Source organism: Bacillus rossius, chromosome 1 (genome assembly GCF_032445375.1).
Source record: "Bacillus rossius redtenbacheri isolate Brsri chromosome 1, Brsri_v3, whole genome shotgun sequence".
Taxonomy (NCBI): Eukaryota; Metazoa; Arthropoda; class Insecta; order Phasmatodea; family Bacillidae; genus Bacillus; species Bacillus rossius.
Window position 1 is genome coordinate 135,650,136 of NC_086330.1, and position 22,749 is coordinate 135,672,884.

Below are 22,749 nucleotides of genomic sequence, written 5' to 3' on the forward strand. Positions count from 1 at the left end.
TATTAATCTAGTAATTACCTCAAGAAATCTACATACACCCTCCTTTAAAACATAGGAATAAAAAGAAAATGTTACAATAATGTAAATAAATACAATGATGGTGAACTTTCAAAGAATTAAAATATTAAATTGTCCCTCAAACTTATTGCCTACATTGAATTCAGTTTGTTTGCACAGTCAACAGTAAATTACTGCCACACTTCTGATGCCATTCTTACACAATTTGCTCTATTTGGCCAGAATAATTATAATTCACGAGTGTCAACAAGCATTTCGTTTGACCAGCCAATAGTAAAATACTACATCTACACATCCATACACCACTTTACTAAAATATATATATATATAAAAAAAAACTTCCCCCTTCAAAGCAATCCCGTTTACCAAAAAGAGAAAATTACTAGCCATTACGCTAGATGGCTGCAGATGCAGTGAACTTACACCTCAAAGCACTGCACACAAAGCATAAAATTTTAGAATGCCGAAAATTATTACGGAAAATTTTAAATCAATCATTAATCCTATTAACAAATATTGAGTGTAATTTTTACTTTTAATTGTTCTTTATACACCAGTCACCCTTACGTGTCGACTCAATTAACTGCCTATTTTTAAAAACAAATTGAAACAAACATGGCGTCTTTCTCAAATCTCTGCTGAGGCATGTTATAGTTGTTGCACACATCTATGAATTACATCTGACACCGGTCAGGCTGCCTCCCCGTCAAATCTATCAAGTTTTTGCGGAATGGGTCTCGGGGTATGGGTTCGGCCAAGAGGCGGGAGGCAGGGGCGTGTCCGTAGAGGTGATCCTTGGGCTGTTACACCACCCAAGATGCCTTACACTACAAATGATACACTCCGCTAATGAAGTGTGTTTTTTATTACTTATCAACCTTTACATGGCGTTATCCATCCCCTGGCCGCGACTGTTCGAGGTTGGTGAGCTCTGCGTGTGCACAGCTGTTCAGTGATGAACCCGCTTATAATGGTGCGAGGGAGAGTTTGATGGAGAACAATACATGGCGTACGTTGCTGCTGTGATGGTGCTAGGCGCGCGACAGCTGTCAAGACCTGCGCGGTGACGCACGGCCGGTGGGGGTCATAACTCACGCTCTAGATGAGGCTGCGGAATTGGCGCGAAGTTGACCTCTCAACGTTGCGCAAAGATGACCAGCCTCTTTGAGCTCCCGATGGATATTGCTGACTCCATGTAGCGCGGCGCTACAGTGGGCCTGCTAATTGTGCGCCAAAAGCGCAGCATGCAGGGAACAGACGCGGCCAAGTTTAGGACATATTCGCACGTTGAACAAAGACATTAATAAGTAAAAACGTTTGAAGAATTATTTATTACATAGTTTATGTCAGTGGGAGAAAACATGTGCCCTTGAATGCTATAGTCCGGCGGAAGCACATTGCCACACCCGGCAGAGTGCTTCCGCCGATGTGGCCGGTAGTGGTGCTAGCTGCGGGTCATTCGGTGCACTCACACTCTTTGCACCATGTGGCACGCGCGGGCGTGTTCGTGGCACACTGCTTTGAGATGTGTTGGTGAGGCATCGCGACCTGTGCGACTAAGAGGCGCACTATCGGCTGGCGTCACATCTATAGCACCTTCAACTGTTTAGTTTTGATTGTAAAACGTACTTTGCTTACAGATGTGACGAGAAAATTAAATATTTTCACGTGTAATTTATTTTATAGTTAGAGATGAATACATATTATGTATTCCACAGAAGTCCAAAAAATAATTCATATGTGAATTGGACTTGAGTCGAGCCATTTCATGCTGCAGTTAAGTTGTAGTGAAGGACTATTTTCGTAAAGGGTTTAGCTATACTGCTGGTGCCGGTACCGGTACGGGCACTGACATTTTAGCTGCGGTTCTCGGTGCCGGTTAAAATGCTGAGAACCATAGGAACCCAGAACCGGTACCGACTCATCCTAATTTTTAGTGATAAATTGAATATTTACTTACTTTACAAAGTTAGTTAGCAAATTCAAAAATTAAAAACTTACAAAATTTAACTTATAGTGCCATTTTATGGTAGAAAATCCAAATAATCTTCCTAACAAATATTAAAAATATGAAAGTGTTGCTGTGTGTAAAACAGCAAGTGTGGCTACCTGCAGAATGCCGGCCTCAGACTCCTGGCTGGCGACTTCCCGTCGCACTCTGGCATTCTGCAGTTAGGCGCAATCTTACAGCGTTAGTCAGTGATGAGTGTCAAAAATTATACAACTATAAAATTATTTTGATACAAAAATAAATTCATAGTTGATACATAATTTCTGTATCAAATTGCCTAGAATGTTTTAAATTTGAATCGGCACATGGCAATTACTAAGTAGTGTTTAAATCAGATTTGTGTGATTTAAACAAAATGGGTAGCCCATATCTAGAACATAAGCTAGGGCTTAGAAATGTGAACATATAGTGATCAAACTATATGCTAGTTATATTATTAATACAATAGTACTATCAAGCAGGGTATGTCGATTTTAACCAGCATGATTTAAATCGTGATTTTAATCATGATTTAAATTATGTGATTTTTTTTAAAATCTGTGAATAAAATCAATTTATAATATGATAATATGAACGTTAATATTTCCTATACTGTATTGTTTAAACCAAGTAATCATGCCTACTTACATAAAAATTGACTGCTGCAAAGATAGACTGAAAATTGAATAGTACTTAATTTCTTCTACAATGTATTTATAGTTATTTTGAAACACATTAAATATAGGTGGGTGGAATGTAACTTTAAATGCCATCTCATTTTCTCTCTTCTCTCCTCTACCTCATGTGTTTGTGTTGTGTGTGTGTGTCATATCTCCTTGGCAACAGGTTTGTCTTCCAACAATGTCAAATGCTAATTTTTGAACTGTAGGAAGGAAATTTTCAGTTCTTTGGTATGTCTGGTTTGGTTCAGTCAACATTAAGAAATCTATTGGGTACAGAAAAAGCTGCAAAACTTGTATTTTTGTTTAAAATTTTTAATAAGTAATATTTTATGTAGAAGTTTTACTTTGAATACTCTCAAATGTGTGCAATTCTGAGAAGAACAAAAGGAAATTGTGGTTTTGATTTAAATTAAGTACTTTATTTAGAACAATTGTACTATAAGACTATAAGGGATGACAGAAGTGACAAAGTTACATTTAAATATGTATTATATATTTTCAATGATGTAGTTATTTTCTACAAGACATATTTTTTTTTACTAATGTTAACTATGTTACTGTACTAAAAATTTTCATAAAGTGACATCATTAATGTTTCCTTAAAACATTATGCAATGTAAAATGTGGTTATTTCAAAGAAAGAAAATTAGGCTAGTTGTCTTTACAAAATGAATTAATCTGTTATTAATTGTACTGTAGAGCAAAGTCAAGTCATGAAAACAGTCATGAAAATGTACTGTATATTACACAGATTACAATTTTTTAAATTTTAATCATTAAATATAGTTTAAAAAACTAAAGAAACATCCTTTTAAAGATTATCAAACTAAAAAGTAAAAAATAATTTTAAAATTTAATTTATGACAATAGTATATAAGCAATACTAGTATAAATGAGAAAAAAGATTGATGCGCTTTGTGCCATATTTTTTGTATATTAAGCGCCCCATGCTTTTTTCTCATTTATACTAGTATTGCTTATATATTATTGTCATAAATTAAATTTTAAAATTATTTTTTACTTTTTAGTTTGATAATCTTTAAAAGCATGTTTCTTTAGTTTTTTAAACTATATTTATTTTTAACTTTTTAGTTTGATATTCTTTAAAAGCATGTTTTTTTAGTTTTTTAAACTATATTTATGTATAGTTATCATAGGGAAATGAGTTACCGACACTACCTATTACCATCTGAGATAACTATTTGGAGTTGCAACGTCACAAAGAAATGGTAAAGTCTCTCCGAATCATTTACAGTTAGATGTATGGATATAATCTTAGAATTTACCGAAAAAAAAAAAAAAAAAATTCTCGGCGTGGCCGGGAGTAGAACCCACGATCACTGAATCCGAAAGCTGACGTCACAGAAGTCGCGCGCCTTAGACCGCTCGGCTAACGAACATAATGAAATTGGTGGGACATTTTACAGTGATGAGCCACTCACTCTTAGTCGAAAGAGTTACAGACGGACAGACAAACAAACATACAGGTGAAGCTAATATAAAGCATGTAAAAAAATCTGATTTTAATAAATAAAAAAAAACAGATTTTAATCAAAAAAATCTGATTTTTTTGATTTTTTTTAAAAAATCAGGATTTTTTCATACCCTGCTATCAAGCCATAGTTATAATAAATATTCATTTGTGCCCAGTTTCACAACAAAAGAGAAAAATTTCAGTTGCAAATATTTGTATTAAAATATAAAATTTGCCACAAGTTAAAAGAGAGGTCTCATTTTTATTACCAAATACCGTATAGCTTTTTACAGTAAGGTAGGTTTAAGAATACAGTATTTCATTCCATGTGGCAAAGTATTTGTGTGTGTCACTTATCTACAACACTGGTGTCTTGAGAGAACAGTCTGAAGCAAGAGTCGAACAAAGAAGCCCTTTGTAGTGTTGTTTCCAGCAGACCTGCCGTCTATAGACGTGTGACAGCACAAGTATTGTTACCAGAGTCCTAGTAAACCACCTTAACAGCGATTTAGCTGTTTTCAATTTATCCTGTGGTGTATCACTGAAAAACTGTTAAGATATGGAAGTGTAAGGAAACCCATTTTAATAAATATTATGTCCATAGGAAAAGTTTATTTTATCTGTTACTTAACAAAATTATCAAAATATTGGAATATTTGGTTTCTGAAGTCATTACACAGTACAATTCAAAATTTCAAATGAGCTACTACGTAATGGTGACTGGTGTTAGCACAGTCTGGGTGTTCGGCACAGATGTTGATACTTGTCGCTTTAAAAACAATGTTACTGTGTCCTTTGCAGTATTTGGAAGGTAATTCTGTTTGATCACATGCTTCAAAGCCGAAATGCAACCTTCCAAATTCCATGCCCGCACAAACAATTTGTCATCAGTCTGAAAACAGAATATACAAACATAAATAAATTCATTCATTCAGTATGAAAAAGTTAATGTATATAATAAACATATCTTACTTGACTACAATAACTATCTAATCTAAACTTTGGCCTTTTAAGTGTTTCTTAAACTAAGCAATTTTCTCCAGCTTTTATACGGGCGGAAGGGGGGAGAAACAAAAAAAAAAGAAACCGGACTGAGAGCACGCTGCCATTTGTAGACATAGATGGGGGTTAGTAAATACCTTCACTAACCAGCTGCCCAGACTGCATCAATTTGTAGGTTAACGTTTGATTGTAGTATTGTTTTTCTCTTACTGTTAACGTGACCACTTTAAAATAAGTTATGGCAGATTTAAAAGAACAAAGAGAGCGTTAGAAATGTTTCCTCTTTGAAAAATAGGCAACGGAAGCTTACCAAATGCTTCAAAAGGCTTGCAAGGAGAATTCTATGAGCTGTACACAAATTTTCAAGTAGTTTGGGTGTTTTAAACGTAGTGAGATGAGACCATGCTCATTCTGGGCGCTCTTCAACATCTCAAAACAATGAAAACATTGAAAAAATCCATAACAATACAATGAGGATCGTCGTTTCATGATCAAAGAAATTTCAGAAGAGACAGGAGTGAGTTGGAGCTCGTGCCAGCAGATTTTGACAGGATTTGCAAATGACGTGTTGCCACTAAATTTGTTCCTCGCCTTCTTAAACAAGCTCAAAAATCCAAATTATTTCCCTCCTCAAATAACATTCATAAACACTGAAAGAACCAAGAGAAGTTCTTGCCTAGTGGAAGAACACTACATGCATCTTTTCACTAAGGTGCAACCAATTATTTAATCAGGCAGTCAAATATGAAGAAGAAGCTCTAAATCAAAGTACACACCAAGAATATTCTGTTTAAAAAATCCTACTCTATTTCAGGACTACTTCTTATCTTACCTTTATTTGCACCGATTGAAAGCTTAATGGTAAATTAGTTTACATTGTCTTTTCAGAATCTAGATAATTTTATATTAATTGTATGTCACAAAATGTAATTTAACACATTATTAGTTACACATATTTTACAGTTACCAGTTATTTACCAATACACAATAAAATTATAAAAGCCAATCCACAAGGGATTGTAGCATTGCAGGACAGTGCCTATATATGTTTTAACAGTAATACAGTATGTAAGTTGTTTAAATAATTTTCAGGCATCATAACCTAACTGAGGTACATGTGATAAATCATTGAAACTTACAATGAATCTTTTCAAATAACTTTGATGATAATATTTTACCGTTTATAATTGTTTTCCATGTTAATATTTATGTTTGCTTATGTTTTATTAATGTACTCTCTCAATTAATTATCGGTTCTAATATTTGTGTACTGTTTAAGCCTATTTGCTTTATTATGAAACAGCTATATAACTGTAAATTTACTGAATTCTACCTAAACAATTACATTTTTATGTGTTTTAAAATGGTTTTTAAGCTTTAAATATTTTGTTTATATGCGCAAATGCACTGTAACATATTTTTCTTTTGTAATTTTGTCTGTGGGATGATGAAATCATGTGAGCCAGTTGCGTGGCAGTTAGGGTGAGAAAGAAAGACATGCGTCGACACAGTGACGCCGAGGTGATAAAACGATAATGATGCATCCGGTGTAAGACAGAGACAGAGTAACTAGTGATAGAATATTTTGGGAGTCCCCGATTTTGAAGTGGATTTGAAAAGAGACAGATCAAGGGAAGACCTGAGTTATGTGTGTACAGGGTTTTTTCATGTATTGTAATTTGTTCTGTGATTGGCTGGTGTTGAAGGGAGTGTTTGATACTGTGCTGTGATTGGCCGAAAGTTACGTCATAGTGCAATCCTTGGTCTCTCCTAAGACCAGTGTGTCGTTTTGGTTAGTTAGTCATCTACTGAACAGCGACTGAGGTGGTTAGTTGAGTAGGTGGCTCAAAACTTAATTATGAAGATTTAAAGAGTAAATTTCGCGGCTGTGGTCCGGGCGTCACCGGTTTATAATCAACCTCATTTTCATGTTTTTGGACACAATTAGAATTTAGTGACTACAGTCGTCGGTAATCGCCCAAAACAGGACTTAGTAAATTTCGTCACTGTTTCCGGGGACACTGTCTTTCAGCATTGTACCGAAAAGTTGAATGCAACTGCGGGACTTAACTTCGAACTGTTTTTAATATTCAATTTTCGGCCAGTCAGCGTGTGATTCCAATTAATGAAGCTTATTTGTTGTGAGAAAGGAAAATACTGTTTCAACTTGTAAATGTTGTGGTTGCAAGATGGCGGCAAATGCCTCATGAATTCGTAAGGCATAAGTAAATAAACAGTAAAAACATATTGTGTACGAGAGACATCATTGAAATTCAACAATCGCCTATAACTTATATTCTGAGGTAAACATAACCTCACTTTTTCAACATCCGAGTATGCAAGTCTATCCTGTGAGTTACCCTTCAAAGACCAAAACGTGAAATATCTGAGCTAGTCCGGCGGTCTTTGGAGTGTAACAGGATAAACAAAATACATACCTAGAAGACTAAATCTATAGAGTTGTGTGAATAACGGCTGATTTATTTATATATATTTATATATCAGTCGTTCTTCTCTCTCTCTCTCACATACAGAGAGAGAAGGAACTTTAGTGAAAATGAACCACATATAAAATAGTTTCAAAAATTGTAAAAATTAATTTTTCTTATAGAACACAAAATAAAAATTTACTAAGTAATTTTTATTTAACAAATATGTAAAATAATTTCTGCTTGTTAAACTAATAAAAAAACAATTTATTTTGTTAAATTTAAAATTACAACAAACAGCATTGTTATTTATAATGTATCTTTTTCAACTCACACATTTAAAAATTACGAAATTTAAGTAAATTAAGTATGAATTTACATGTGGGCTTGGCCAAAATTGAGGTATTATTGAAATAATTTTAAGTAGTAAGTTATTTTATTTTTAGGTTAATCCTTTTATTTTTTATCATACAATTGCAACAGCTTCATATTTGAATGTTTTTTGCATTTAAAATTTTCATATTTAAATTTCCATACATTGGATATTGTCGTACATTCAATGCCATCTTAAAAAGCGAAAATTATGAAGATGCTAAAAAAAAAAAAAGAAACTTTTTTAGGAGTGGGCAAATCAGGATACTTCATTTTGAAGAGGATTTAATTAAATCAAAGTTTATTTTTACCAGCACTATAAATAGGTAAGGTTAAGAAATAAACATTAAAATGAGCAAATGTTTAAAACATTCATTAGTATGTTTAAAAACATACAAATTATTAAAAACATACCTAAGCAAGCACAGGACCATCTTGAACATACACCGCAGACACTTTGTAACGTTGCAAGACCCTACCCTCCTAGCTAAATAATTTCCTTTTAAACTATTTTTATGCATGTAATTATTTCTTAAAAAGTCTTTCTAATGATATTTTACCGTTATTATGTGTTTAAGGGTTGATATTTCACTTGCCGAGTGTTTTGAGAAGGTATTTTGTATTTTATTAGACATTTTCAATCATTACAATTTTTTATGTAATTATTCACAAATGAGCCGTTGTACTAGATTTTTGCCTGTTTGGGCCTACTTTTTCAGGTTTTTCTAAATAAGTTGAATTTTGTCAAGTAATTTGTATTATGATTGCTGTTCTTAATTTTAATTAACGTGTTGCATAATTCTAGAACAAGGGACTGTGTCTGGTGTGATGGTTAGAAAGAGAGGCATAAGAGGCCTGTAAGTGTGAGTGAGAAAGAAACAGTGCTTCCCCGCCAACCGATATAAAGACGGTAATTCCCCCACTGCGTGGGAACTGAGTGATAACTGCTGTCTCACGGTGTGGGAGAGAGAACGAGAATGGGAGTCCCCGATTTTGATGTGAAATTGAAAAGAGACAGATCAAGGGAAGCCCCGAGTTATGTGTGTAACAGGGTTTTGTCATGTATTGTACTTTGTACTCTGATTGGCTTGTATTGGTAAGCGTGAATGAAGCGTGCGTGTGATTGGTCGGTGAGGTCGTGTGATTTCTCCTCCCTGCGTGGAGGAAACGAGTTCATGAATTCGTCAGTCGTCCGTCGAACGCTGCACAAGTAGGTCGCGTTCGGTGGCTTCTCGCAAATTATGTAGAAGTTATTGAAGAGATAATTTAACGTTGGTGGTCAGAGCCAGGCCGATTATTAAGTTAACCTAATTTTTTTTTATATTTCGTTCGGACATAAATTAGAAATTGCGACCACTTTCGTCAGCGTTTTGGCTCGTGGCGAAATTTGTTTTCGCTGGGTGCGGTCATGTTTAAGGCAGCACTAATTTTGTGTACTTGCAGTAAAATATTACTGAAGGACGTTAGTTTTCTCTAATTCTCATCGTGCAAGCTGCGTGCGTTTTTCGAAAGGCGGATGTACGATTGGAACGAGTGAGAAAGAATTGAAAAGGGTTTGGATTCGCCTGTGCATTCTATTTGGAAAAAATAAAAACAACAATTACAATTGGCGTTGAACATCTGTTTATTTTGGTATGTAATGAACCGTTATAACTTACTATACACCTCTTATTCAACATAATTTTTCATCTCAAGATCTTACTCATATGCTACAAACATTACAGAAGTTATCTTTATATTAATCTTGAAGAAAATTTTATTTCAAAGCTGAAATATTTATTAAAAATATATTATTCACATTTTTATTCAAAGCTTTGCCCACACCTATATTTTCCTTCTTCCATTTTTTAATAATTTCATAAGTTTAAAGTTTGAAAATAAAAATAAAATAATTGATTTGTAGAGAAAATTCGAGCAATTTAAAAAATTTTACCTTGAGAAGTCCTAAATGGACCAAGAGGCTGTTAATGAGCTCAACATTTTGGTCTTCCATTTGTCCCCACCTGAAGACCTCTTGATACAGCATCTCAGTGCACTCCAGTGCAGAACTCCGGACCATCACATCACTGTGAGAGCTCAGAGCAGATACTTTCATGAGAAGAGGCATAGCCTGTTCGAGGTAGCTTTCAACTCCATAGTTCTGGAACAAGACAGTAGTTGTCTTTTACAAATATTTTACAGGTATTTCAGAGTACAAAAACTTCCTAATCCTTACTAAGGTCACAGCTTTGAACCATCATCACCAGAAAATGGTGGAATGCAAGAGATGGCGAACTAAGATACAATCGACTTGTGGAGTTCCGGAAAGCCGTTTCTTGGAGACAAAAAAGGGGTATGTAAGTGCGGGCACTCCAATGCCAGCTCACTTCTCATTGTCTAACAGATGCACGAGCCCGGCTGGCTGAACCCACAGCCACTAGGTTTAGCGATTGACGAAACAGGCCCTTCAGCAAGCCCTGATCTCACAATACGCACTAATGCTACATCTGATGAACAAACAAATTTATCCACATCCCCAGGTGCCATAGTTGGATGAATTGGATTCAATTTTCTGTGTGGACAGCAGGATTTTACTATAAATTTAAAATGAGATGAAGCTAGATGAAAATATGAAACTTAATTTACCCTGAAACTCAGTTCCCATACAGTTTTGTAATGTTTTGAAAAAAGTCACAAATATATACAGGAAATAGAGGTGTTACCACCAATATTTCAAGTAACAATTAGGGGTAATGATATTAGAATGAAGAATTGACTGAATAAATGGATAGAGGAATTAGATTATCTGAAAAAATCCAGTAGTTAACCGACACGTTTACCACTTGTGAAATATTTGACATGTTAGAATAGTGTTGGACTTAACCATGCACAGGTGGGTTTTCCCAGAGTACTCCTGTCTCCCCATCCATTCATTCCGCCAATGCTACAGTAATATCGAATGACTCCTTGTTGACGAGATGTCTAGCTCATTAATTCTCTTGTGAAAAAGTCTGGTTTGATCCTGCCGGTAATTGAATCTGGACTGTCATGCTGAGAGGTTCATCGATCATGATCTCAACAATCAGAATTATAAATGTTTTTTAAATATGATAAAAAAAGATTTCTTTTAAATCATATCTTTATTTAAATAAAAAATCTTAGTAATGATATAAAAAAACTAATTTTGAAAAGGTAAGGTTGGAAGTATTTGAATAGAATTTCTGCATTAATAGCACTTTTCATTAAAATTTATTTTATGACAGCAATGCCAAGGAACAAAATTTTCATTTAATGATATTTGTTTATTATTTTAACAGTCTGCAGTTTTACAATGACTAAAGTTTTTTTATAAGTGGAAAGTGTGTTTTAATTTTCATTTACATTCATGTACTTGCTAACTACTATACATAAATTAACAATTTGTGTAAAAATCTAAAAAATTAATATTTTTATGTCATAGCTATCTCTGCAGTGTTGAGTAGTGATGACAGACATCAGAAATATAGTGACTAAGAGACATTACAAATTCTCAAATAATATTATTATTAAATGCTTAAATAAATCAAACACATCTACCAGAGAGTTTGATACTACAACCGAATGGATTATAAATGATGATAGCAATGTTACAGGATGGGAACAGAATGTCATTATGAGCTCATCGTCTAAGTTTACAGCTACTTATTATTATGCTAGCACATTTTTGAAACTCTTTGGATTGGTAAATGCCAAACTCTACCTGAGCAGTAAGCTACGTTATTGGTTTCCTTCATTTTAGCAGTGGCAAGTATAAAATAGCATAAATTCCAGCCTATCCTAATAAAAAAAAAACTGTAGTTGAGTTACAAATGGCTTATAAACCATAATTTTTAATTTCAAGTCAATATTTTGGAAACCAATTTAAGTATGCAACACAATTTTGATTACAAATTATGAATTTTTACTTTAGAATTATTACTAAACTTTATACAATATTATACAATTAGAATTAAAGTCAATTATTTTACAGTAGGATGTTGGCAAACATGTCAATTGAACTCAGCATGTCAATTGAACTGGCATGACAGCTCTGTACAGGGCTAACCTGCAAAATGATAATTTGGAAGTTAAATACCTGATAGAAAAACATGTTCAAGACTTTAAAATGATAAATAAAGAAGACTGGAAAACATTAGAAATTCTATTGTATCAAGTGATTTTGTTTGTTATATTAGGTTTCCGATTCATTACCGTATTTCCATTTGTATTGTTTCAGATTATTTCGGTTATTTCACATTCATATGTACAGTAAGGTAACATTTCGACACATTTCAGTTCTTTCCTTTGATTTATTTTGTTACAATTCAAGCATTTAATCATTGAAGTTTGATATTTATTTAAATGCATTATATTTGTTTCAGTTAAATCCTTTTTTTTTCCGTATACCAATATTTGTTTTATTCTTAACAGCCTTATAAATTATTTTCTACCAAGCGCAAATAATAGTAATTTTATTTAATGTTTATAAGGTTTAGTATCACGATAACCCTAACTAACTAAGTTTGCAGTTTTATGTACAACTGTTAGCTGTATCAAGTTTTTCTGTGCACCACTTTATTCTCCGATTAGTAAAAACCAACTAGTGTTAGCAAAAATAATTTTTGGTTTCAATTTTTTAATGGCTTTTAAATGGAGATGGATCTTTCTATTCTCTGTGATAAGTATATTTTGTGTGCCTTTGTTGGCTATAAAAAGAGGCATGCTTATACCTAAATAAGTAATTAATAAACACAATTCCATAACAAATGTGCTTGATTTTAACATTTGCTACCAAATAATTATTTGTAAAATATTTGCAAGAGTGATAAAATAATAAATAAATAAAAAATTGCTTGAAAAAAACAAAACAACAAAATCAAGATACGAAAGTACAATTTATTTTTCAAGACTGGCATCCAATTCAGAAACCCTTTTTTGCACTTTGGTACCATGTAAAATAATTCACATTTGTGTTTTATGTTGTACTTCTATGTGTAACAACACTGAATATATATAAAAAAAAAAGAATATGTAAGATTATGTTTAACTCCTAACTAATCGGGAACATACTTGATGACCTACATATACGTATCTAATAGATACAGTATAGCACCCCTAAACCGGAATCATTGGGGGGAGTTCCGGTTATGGGAAAATTCCGGGTAAGGGGAGTTGCCGGCCTCAGGGCCGGTTGAATTACCTTCATTTAAGCAAGCTGGCAGGCACGTGTTTCTTATCTCTGTGAGTGGGTGCCTGCGTGAGCGAAGAGGATGATGAAGAGGGTTCGGGGGAGGTAGTAGGGCTACAGCTGTAGTGTTGTGTTACTTCTGTGTTGACGTGCTAGTGATTCACACTTCCTGGAGAGTGTATAGTCACTGCCATGCACAGTTTACATTTCACATACACAAGAATAACACTTCAAGCATCTTGTTTAAAAACACAGAGATAGAGAAATTCAGGTAAATGTAGACTGTTTAACCATATATTATGGTATAAATATGTACATAATACATATTTTTACACTAAATTATTGTCTACAAACTGAAAGCATCACACGTTGGAAGTAAATGTTACTGGCTATCACGTGTGTCAGCGTGTGTAGTGGGAGTCGGTGTACATACTCTCGGGCCGGCCGGAATGTTCCGTTTGCTTGACATAGTGAAACAATAAAACTACTTACAGCATAAACATCTTTATAGTAATTCACGTCTGACGCGAAAACCAGCGGTGTATTTACGCAATGCGCGGGAAAGACTGGCTATAATTAGCTCTCTGACAGACGTGCGCGCTCGTGCCTACAAGACATGTACAGTCAGGCAAAAGAAAAAAGCCTCGTTCCAGTGCGGAAATGTTTTAATTTTTTTTTTGGAAAATTAGTTCCGGATATCGGGAGTTCCGTTTGTGGGAATTACGGTTGAGGGGTGCTCTACTGTATAATAAAATGAACTAAAAAAAGACCAAGATAATCAAAAAATGTTAAGTGAAATGTTAAAAATTACAAGTCAAAAAAATCTATAAACTCAAGAATTAAAGCATTCAAATTAAGTTCAGAGAATTCTGAAGTTGCAGGTAAAATCATTTGTTTTGCATGCCAATGGCTATTGCTTAGTGTTTTCCAGGACATAGCAACTCTGCACATAAGTGCAAAGTTAAAATATCTGTAACACATGCGTAATTACATCATCATATTTATTTAAATCTTAATAATGAAAAAAAAAAAAAAAAACTAATTCACAACAAGGTGAAATATTTTAAGTTGTATTTGAACATAGTTTCTACGTAAAAAACACATTTCCATCAAATTTATTTTACGATATTTATGCATAGTAGCAATTGTTTTATTTAATATACTTTCTGTATATAGCTTTTATATTTAAAGAAACACTTAGCATTTATATAAATATTTATAAAACTTTTCTTTTTTCTTTTTCCATGTTGGGTATGGGTTAAACCACCGCTCCAAGCCACGTGATGGAGCCTCAAGCCCGTAATGTTTCAATTTTTTTAGATAAAAGTTTGAGCCTTCTGATTTTTTTATTTTTATTTTTTTAAAGAATTCAAATCAGTCAAGAGTGTAGTTTGGCTGTTAAGGTGATTTAATGAATAGCCTGAACTTATGCTACAGTACACTCCCTATTTAACGCGGTTGTCGGGGGACATAACTTTTACCCGCGTTGTTGCATAACCGCGATGTTTCGATGTGACCAAGGTCAAAAGGCATAAAACACCGCCTGTGTTCTAATAGGTCGGCAAGCACGCACAGTATAGATGGCCCGCCTTTGTGCGGACTTTGCATCCGCAGTTTCCACTAAACACGGGTGAAAAAATAAAAATAATAAATTTTAAAGATAAATATTAAATGTTGAATTGTTTTTATTTTTCCGCGTGCCGCGCACAGTTTGTCGCACGGCCTACGAGCGCGCCACACGCCGCCATACACACGTGCGGCACACAAGCTGCTGCTGCCAGTCTCGTGGTGTTAGCCACAGTATCTGCTTCGTCAGTGTCCGTAACAAAGTAAGTGCAGTGTGTGCGGTTACACACGATTCTGTGGTCAAAGTCTTCTAAAAAGAAAGGCCGTAGTGATACTTCAAACCGAATATGAATCGCAAAGTACCGAGTTTGATTGACAAAATAAAAATTCTAGATTTACTTATAGATAGCTTGTCTTTTGTAGAAGCAGGCCGCAGATACAGGAAAAAAACGATTCTAGCATTCGTACAATAAAAAATAAAGAATCGTCTATCGTGTCAAGTGGTTAAACTTTATTATCCATGCTTACAGTAAATTATAAATGGTCACATGTGGGAAACAAAAATTGCGCCAATTTAATTTTAGCGCAATCAGTGACGCCGTATTAAAAACCGTGTTAAACTTTGTCTTTACTTATTTCACCAAACGCTGTGTCGAGTTGCTGAGTGTGTGTGGCTCGGATCGGCAAGTGTTATATTCCCCAGCCTCTGGTTAAAGGTCGGGAGGCCGCTACACATAAACATTTCCGGGGCTTGTTTACTACCTCATGGCAAAAGTGGTACAGTATGGTTCACGTAAATATTGGACCACTGGGAATTCCTGGGCAAAGATTAAAAATACGCTAGCCGATTTACTTTACTATTTAATGTTAAAACATTATACCAAAGTAAAAAGATGAACTTGTATAATACAATGAATTACCCAATAATATTACGTCTGTAGGTTTAAGTTGTAACAAAACATTTATATACAGATGTCCAGTAAAGTACCAATTAAGATTCTGGAGTGGAATTTTAAACACCGGACTACCTGATTTTGCCTTGTACGCAGGGACGCTGCTCAGTCAAGTGACTCATGCTCTGCCTGTGTGCTGCGTGAACACATTCCCTCCCCCACTCCCCCTGGTGTTACTGCCCGCTCTAATCTCTACCTCTCTCCATGTTCTCGGCTAGCCTCTCCCTAACCAGCGCTTGCCGACAACCAAGCCTATCCAACATCAATCCCCAGCCGAGTCACGCTGGATAATGTCGCTGGACGGTGGGCTTTATCAGGTCCCCTGTCCGATGCTTCATTTGTGAGATAAAGCGACGTTAAGAACTAGTGTTTCAGAAAATATCACTGGGCTGGATTGGACCATAATTTGAAAACCCTACAAGATAGAGGAATAATGTACGGAGATATCTTGTTTAGAATTTTACTGCGGACATTTTCTACGCCTAGGCTTTTTTCTGCCCGATGCTTAGTTTGTTAGTTACAACGCAAAATTATCCTAATCGGCTGTCAACCATTTATTCCATTATTATTATTCATTTCTGACTGGGGGACATGGTTTGACCCGCGATATACCCGATCAATCGGGGCGCGATATACCGGGAGTTTACTGTACTTTGAAAATTTCATCACATTACATCGCTATATTTAAGCTGAAAGTTAAAATATTTAAACTGTTACACTAATAATTAATAAGCTCTTCAAAATCTGGATTAAGGTTTTTGTTTCAAATCTCTATCCAAATAATTGTGTAAATCACACAAATATTTATTTTGCATCTACTAAATACCTATCCCGCGGCCGGACTGAATTCAGAAGTAGCCCGGCCTAAAATGCATGTATGTATATAGTGAAACAACATGATGTTAAAAAAATTTTAAATGCATAGCTTTTACTAAAATTTTGGAATATATTTAATTTGTTGAATATATTATTTGCAAGAAAAAATATTTGATGCAATGCATGCATACTAGAATTAAAGTGTGTGTGTATACATACACACACACACACATATGTAAATAAAATTAGTGTGTGTCAAGATTATGATGACCAATAATACAGTAAAGAGTTTTATTCGTGGTACTATGACAGATGAATGGCTTGGAAACAGACTGCACAAAAGCTATGCAGAAGTACAGGGCAATAAGTGAGACTGCAAATGCAGCAGACAGTTCGCTGTGTCTGCACTGCATATAGAATAACCCTGCCATAAGAAGAAGATATTAGTGATGATGAGAGGAAAGAAGTTGGTTGCAACAGAAATAAAGTTTCTGAAACAATGTTTGGCGGATCTAGAAAGGTTACAATTAAATATCAACTATAAAATAATAAGAAAGAAGACAGAAACTAACAAAAAGGTATATGAAGAAATATTTACTATGCTGTTTTGGAGATAAAACATGAAGAAAAAAAATTAATTAACATACTAGGAATTCTGCATTAATTAATCTGCATTCATGTAACACTGAATGACAAAAAAGGACTTACCTTAATTTCATTAATTAAAATCATCTTGCGATTACTACCGAACTTCAAAAAGTTTTCTGCAGTAGGGGCTTTCAGAAATTCTTTAACTGTGACCTGTCAAATAACACAATTCATTAACATAAAACACAGCATTTTATCTAACTTCAATAATACATATATTAAAAAAAAATTGCATTTCTAACTACCTACACAGTTCTAATAAATAACCAACAAACTATGGTTTCAATACGTTCGTATCATGGCAAAAGGCAATATGGAACAGACATGATTAGGTAGTACATTGATAAAAATGAAGAATGCATTACAAAATAAACAAACTTTGCATGGAAATTAACATACTAAGTGATGGTTATTTGTTTCAAACACATATACTTTCTGAACATAGAAACTTACTGTTACATCATCCTGAGTTAGTTCCGAAACCTGGGAAGCGTCCCCGCCATGAGGAGCTTCCACTGCCATTAGTTTAGAGCCTTCAGCATTGTTAATAGTTTTAGGAGGAAATGAGAGATGTTCACTGTTTGCAGGTTCTTTGGTTACATCTTGGAAAAGCCTTGAAGGTGTTAGGTGCGAGGGCAGAGGAATAAGCGGGGAAGTCGGTAATGTTGTGCAGGATTTAGGAGATATTACTGATTTTTTATTATCATGGAATGAGGATCTAGAACTTAAAAAAGATGCAGATTTTGGAGACAGAAGCAGCTGGCCAGGGCTAAATGGTCTGTTAGGCGACTCGGGAGACATTTGCAAAAGCTTTGGGATGTGTGGGATGTCAGCGTTTTTTGGAGAGTCCTCCTCTATCAGTTTGCGAACCTGAGGTATGGTCGATTTAGGGGATTCTTCCCCAAGTGATTTAGGTACTTGAGATATGTTCAAGGTCAAGGGTGGTAACACCTTTGGAAGGCTTGTTTTGCCCAATGAATTATCCAACATGGAGTCATTCTCACTCTCGTTATCAGAATTGTCATCTTCATCACTACTTGTTTTTTCCTCTTCCTCCTCATCATCAGGGTCTTCATCTTCACTGCAAGATAAAAAGAATAGTAAAAAAATAACTTCCAGAACATCAAAAAAATTATAACACCACATTAAACATTAATAGAAAAGACATAAATAACACACACACACACACACACACACACACACACATATATATATATATATATAACAATATAAATAAGACAAAACATGCAATCACTGAAGTGGTAAGTAAAAATTAGGCATTTCCATTCATTTAAAAGCTACCTAAGAAACACAAAATATGAAGTCATGTACATATTATATATATATATATATATATATATATATATATATATACTTCTTTCCTCTCATCATCACTAATATCTATATATATATATATATATATATATATATATATATAAAGTAAATAAAAATCAGCATAACAGCCAGAAAAACAGTAACAACTTGAAGTGACCTGAAAATATGTAACGGTATCATATATGTAACAAAATCTACTAACGTTTGTTGGTTTGAACCAAAAAGGCAAATATACTAACAATATTTTTTTTGAAAGAAGCCATTGAAAATTGATTTAATATGGGAAAGTCACTTAAATTTATGAGACATATATTTTTAACCTTGCTTTGACAATGGGAGAGGTAGATGGAGTTTATGGAACAAGAGAGAAAACAAGAAAACAAATATATTTTACACAAAAATATTTTTACTTAAAAGTATTGAAATATAACGAGAAATTAGCTTTAGTACCTATACAAAAGGCTAGAAAAATATAACACTAAATGTTTATGAACAACACGGTTGTGTAGCCTGCTTTAAATTATTAACTTAAACATGGCGTCATGATTGCCTGTCGACAAAGAAAGCACTATTTACACAGAACAGAATTTTTTTCAACGCACATGGGCAGTGTTTGTTAGAATGAATAAGACGTGATATTTATCACCACCCACTTGATATTAGTAAATCAGAAGAAATACAAACATTACCTGAGGCTGGCCAAAGCATCGAGCCTCCCGCTCCGAGTCAACTCTGATGTCACGGTATCGCATCCAGACTTGCCGAACAGATTCCCCCCCAGCTCCAGCACCTTCAGTTTGCTCTTGTTCTTCATGGCTTTGGCTAGTGCCACACCACCTCTGGCGTTGATTTCATTGAATCCGAGGACCACTTCCTGTTGTAGAGACATAACAATTATAGCACTCTTCACTCAAACAAAAAACTTCCCTCATCATTAACAAGGTGTCTACAGACACCTGTTTAATCAATTTTATGACTTTTTCAAGACATTTCAATAACATTATCTTACTAAGTTTTCATGTTCAGGGTCAATTCTACGTGTAACATAATAAGCATAAATAGGGATGGGCCGATTCCACATTTCTTAGATTCCGATTCCACAATTTCCCTTGATCACCGGTTTAATTACGATTCTATTTCCCAATATTACAAATCCTTGATTTTGTGTTATTGTGAAATTCCTCTCTCCTGCCATGCTCTTTAATGTCCTGTTTGTTGTGTTTCACTTGATTTACGTCCGTGAACGTTTACACTGACATTAAAACACTAACTGATCGTGATTCAAATTCACATTAACCACTTAACATTCCAATAACATTTTCAAAAGCTGTTCCGGAAAAATCACTTTTTTTATTACTTAAAAGGAAAGTACTTTAGAAATGTAATGAACAACCGTTGGCCTTTTTTTAAATTTGTTTGTTTATGAAATATGAAGGCCAGTCATTATGTCGGCGTAAATATGTTATTCTTGCAGCGGAAATGGAAATCATGTAATATTTTGTTATTCGATTTCATTTCGAGTAATTAATTCCGTTTGCATTAAGTAAAAACAAATTAGTATTAGTAGGAAAAAATCCTTACAAAATGCTGCTCTGCTACCACATTGTAACATATGCTGGGCTTCAGATAAACACTCAATAAACGAATAAGTAAAAAAAATAATACCTTGGAAGCGTGCTGGGCCCATAACCCGAGGTCTGTGGATCGGAACCACACTTTGCTACCATTTTCTAAATCCGATCCTTCAATATCCACTAACTCGCCTGTTTCCATTTCAAAACAAAATAATAATAACTGAAAGAAATTCACAAATTACATTTTATATTCGTACCCGAATACAAAAGAATACATCGCAAGACATATGGCAATATCCACGGCAAAACTCACTCGAAATAAAAATAAATTATTCAGTTTATATATTCATACAATTATTTATGAAATACGCATACGAAAACGAAAGAAATTGTCTACTTGAGGGTCGCAAAACTCGCGAAAAAACAGTACCCTTGCTATTATCTCTGATCACTGCACTGTGCATATTAAGGTAAAGAAATCTAAATAGATACTGCACCCTGTCAAGGAAATAATAAACTAAATATTTGTAAACAAACAAGTGTAAGTTACGAACATTTCATGAACACACGTATCATCATGCGTGTCGGCAAGTGCACAGAGCTTCCATCTTGTTACAAAGCTTGAAGTGTACAGAGATAGTCAATATTTGCCGCAATATACACGGCAAAAAAGTAAACTACAAGCGCGAAGAAACACGACGGAAATATTCGGGATACATAACGAAGGACAGCAAAGTGAATTGTGTCACGAGTATATAACCCGAGTTAAATTGGGTTAACATGTTAAGTGGTTAATACAAGCTATCGAGGTCACTGCAAATTAAACATCAACACGAACGTAAAAACAGTGCATTTTACAAACATTTGTTTACACATGGGCAGCACATATAAAGCAACAACAAAAAAATATTCTTGGGCATTACATTAAATGACTTTACATGACACAAAACCAAATTTAAACCCATATTTTAAGCAAAAAAAATTTACTTAAAAGTATCTAAATATAACGAGAAATTAGCTTTAGTATACAAAAGTCTAGAAAAATATAACATTAAATTTTTATGAACACGGTTGGCTAGCATGCTTTAAATTATTAACTTCAACATGGCGTCATGATTGCCTGTCAACATTAGAAGTTTACGATTTTATGTTTATGAGTGAAGAGAAAAGTTACGTTAATGTTGTGTTTATGAAATAAAGTTAGTACATTGAAATGGTTACAATATTTCCCCCGCAAGTACAGATAATCCAACTTTGGTTAGTTCAGTGTTACAGATTATACGTGATTGTGATCTTACCTTTAAATAATATACCACGTCTTTTGTACATTAGTGATAGGAAAATTGTGCAAACATTTTTAGTTAACTGGCCGGAAAATACATCATTTTTGGCTAGAATCACTTAATGTAACTATTTTACATCCAAATTATCTACAGTTCTAATGACCTAACGATTCTAAATATTATGCGATTATTAATATGGTACACTTCCTTACAGCTTGAGAATAGATGGTTCTGATTCTAAGTAGAATCAGTGGAATTGAAGCACCGAAGGATCAACATCCCTAAGCATAATTTAACTTAATATTAGAGGTGCACCAATGCGGATACCGATTAATCGTAATCAGCGATTATGGGTACTTTCTGATTAATCGTAATTGGCGATTATCTTAACGATTACTTTGCCGATTATCTACGTCCCGGCGTAATTAAGAAGGTTTTTACAGTGTAATAATTTGTTACACATTTTAGGACTAAATACTGTAATATCTGTATGTATATTCATCTAACTCTGTCAGATCTTGATTACAGATATTTCGTTGTTTAATAAATCTCATTGCCTCGAACAAAAAAAATACATTTTTCCTACACGTTTATTTATGTTTTGTCTTTTGTTCTGTCTTTTGTTTAGTGGCCTTGTACATTAACTATAGCCAGAGATGTAAAATATATGGCACGCAATCAAAATACCACAAGCAGTTGCAGTGGATTCTATGACAATTGATCTTTTCGAGTCATAGTAGCGGTTCAAAATCGTGGTCCTGATACCTTCTAGAGTTTACCACTGCGTTTTACCAACTCGTTATGGGTGTCTTTCGTTGTGTTATTTGTATGTGACGTGAAAAGTGAAAAAGTATTTATAATTTTATATATTCAGTCAACGTAAATAAAATCACATGTGCTAGAATTGGTTTTGTGTCATTTCTCATTTTTATATAAACTCAAGTGAAAAAAATAAAGCAACATGTTTACATTGTAAAACAGTAATTTCTTGTGGTGGTGGTAGGGGACTGACCAATCAGCAGGAATACACTACTATTAACCTATGGAACCACATCAAGCAAATGCATCCTGATAAATTAGTGGAGAAATGTGCTAATGTAACCACAGATGATTGTGATACAGATAGAGTTCTAAGAAAAGTAATGAAATTGGCTCAAACAAAATTAAAAGACATCATGGAAAAGAAAATACTGTATGATGCGAATGACCCAAGAGCATTAGAACTGACACAGTTTATAGCTGAAATGATTTGTGAAGATATGCAACCTTATGTGATAGTCAATAATAATGCTAGTTTTCCACAACAAAAACTTACCCATTGTAAATTACAATCATTAGACTGTAGTTCAAGTTGTTTACAATAACAAATATAAATATAAGTTTATTTAATTTACACTTTGCAATGACTTAATAGTGTATTT

At 34.2% G+C, this 22,749-nt stretch overlaps 1 protein-coding gene across 2 annotated transcripts in view; it reads right to left on the reverse strand.

Moving 5' to 3' along the window:
• Positions 1 to 3,972: 3,972 nt before the first annotated feature.
• Positions 3,973 to 22,749, reverse strand: part of LOC134546185 (ran GTPase-activating protein 1) — a 61,521-nt gene continuing 42,744 nt past the window's right edge. Inside the window, exons 6-10 of one of the 2 annotated variants that reach the window (XM_063388773.1) lie at positions 19,161 to 19,345; positions 18,007 to 18,217; positions 17,197 to 17,289; positions 9,902 to 10,108; positions 3,973 to 5,057 (exon numbers count right to left, since the gene is read on the reverse strand). In XM_063388773.1, coding sequence (XP_063244843.1) covers positions 4,872 to 5,057; positions 9,902 to 10,108; positions 17,197 to 17,289; positions 18,007 to 18,217; positions 19,161 to 19,345 — 882 coding nt within the window. In that variant the 3' untranslated portion in view covers positions 3,973 to 4,871. Of the gene's footprint in view, positions 5,058 to 9,901; positions 10,109 to 17,196; positions 17,290 to 17,589; positions 18,218 to 19,160; positions 19,346 to 22,749 lie in introns of both variants that reach the window. The other variant, XM_063388772.1, reaches the window with a different exon arrangement.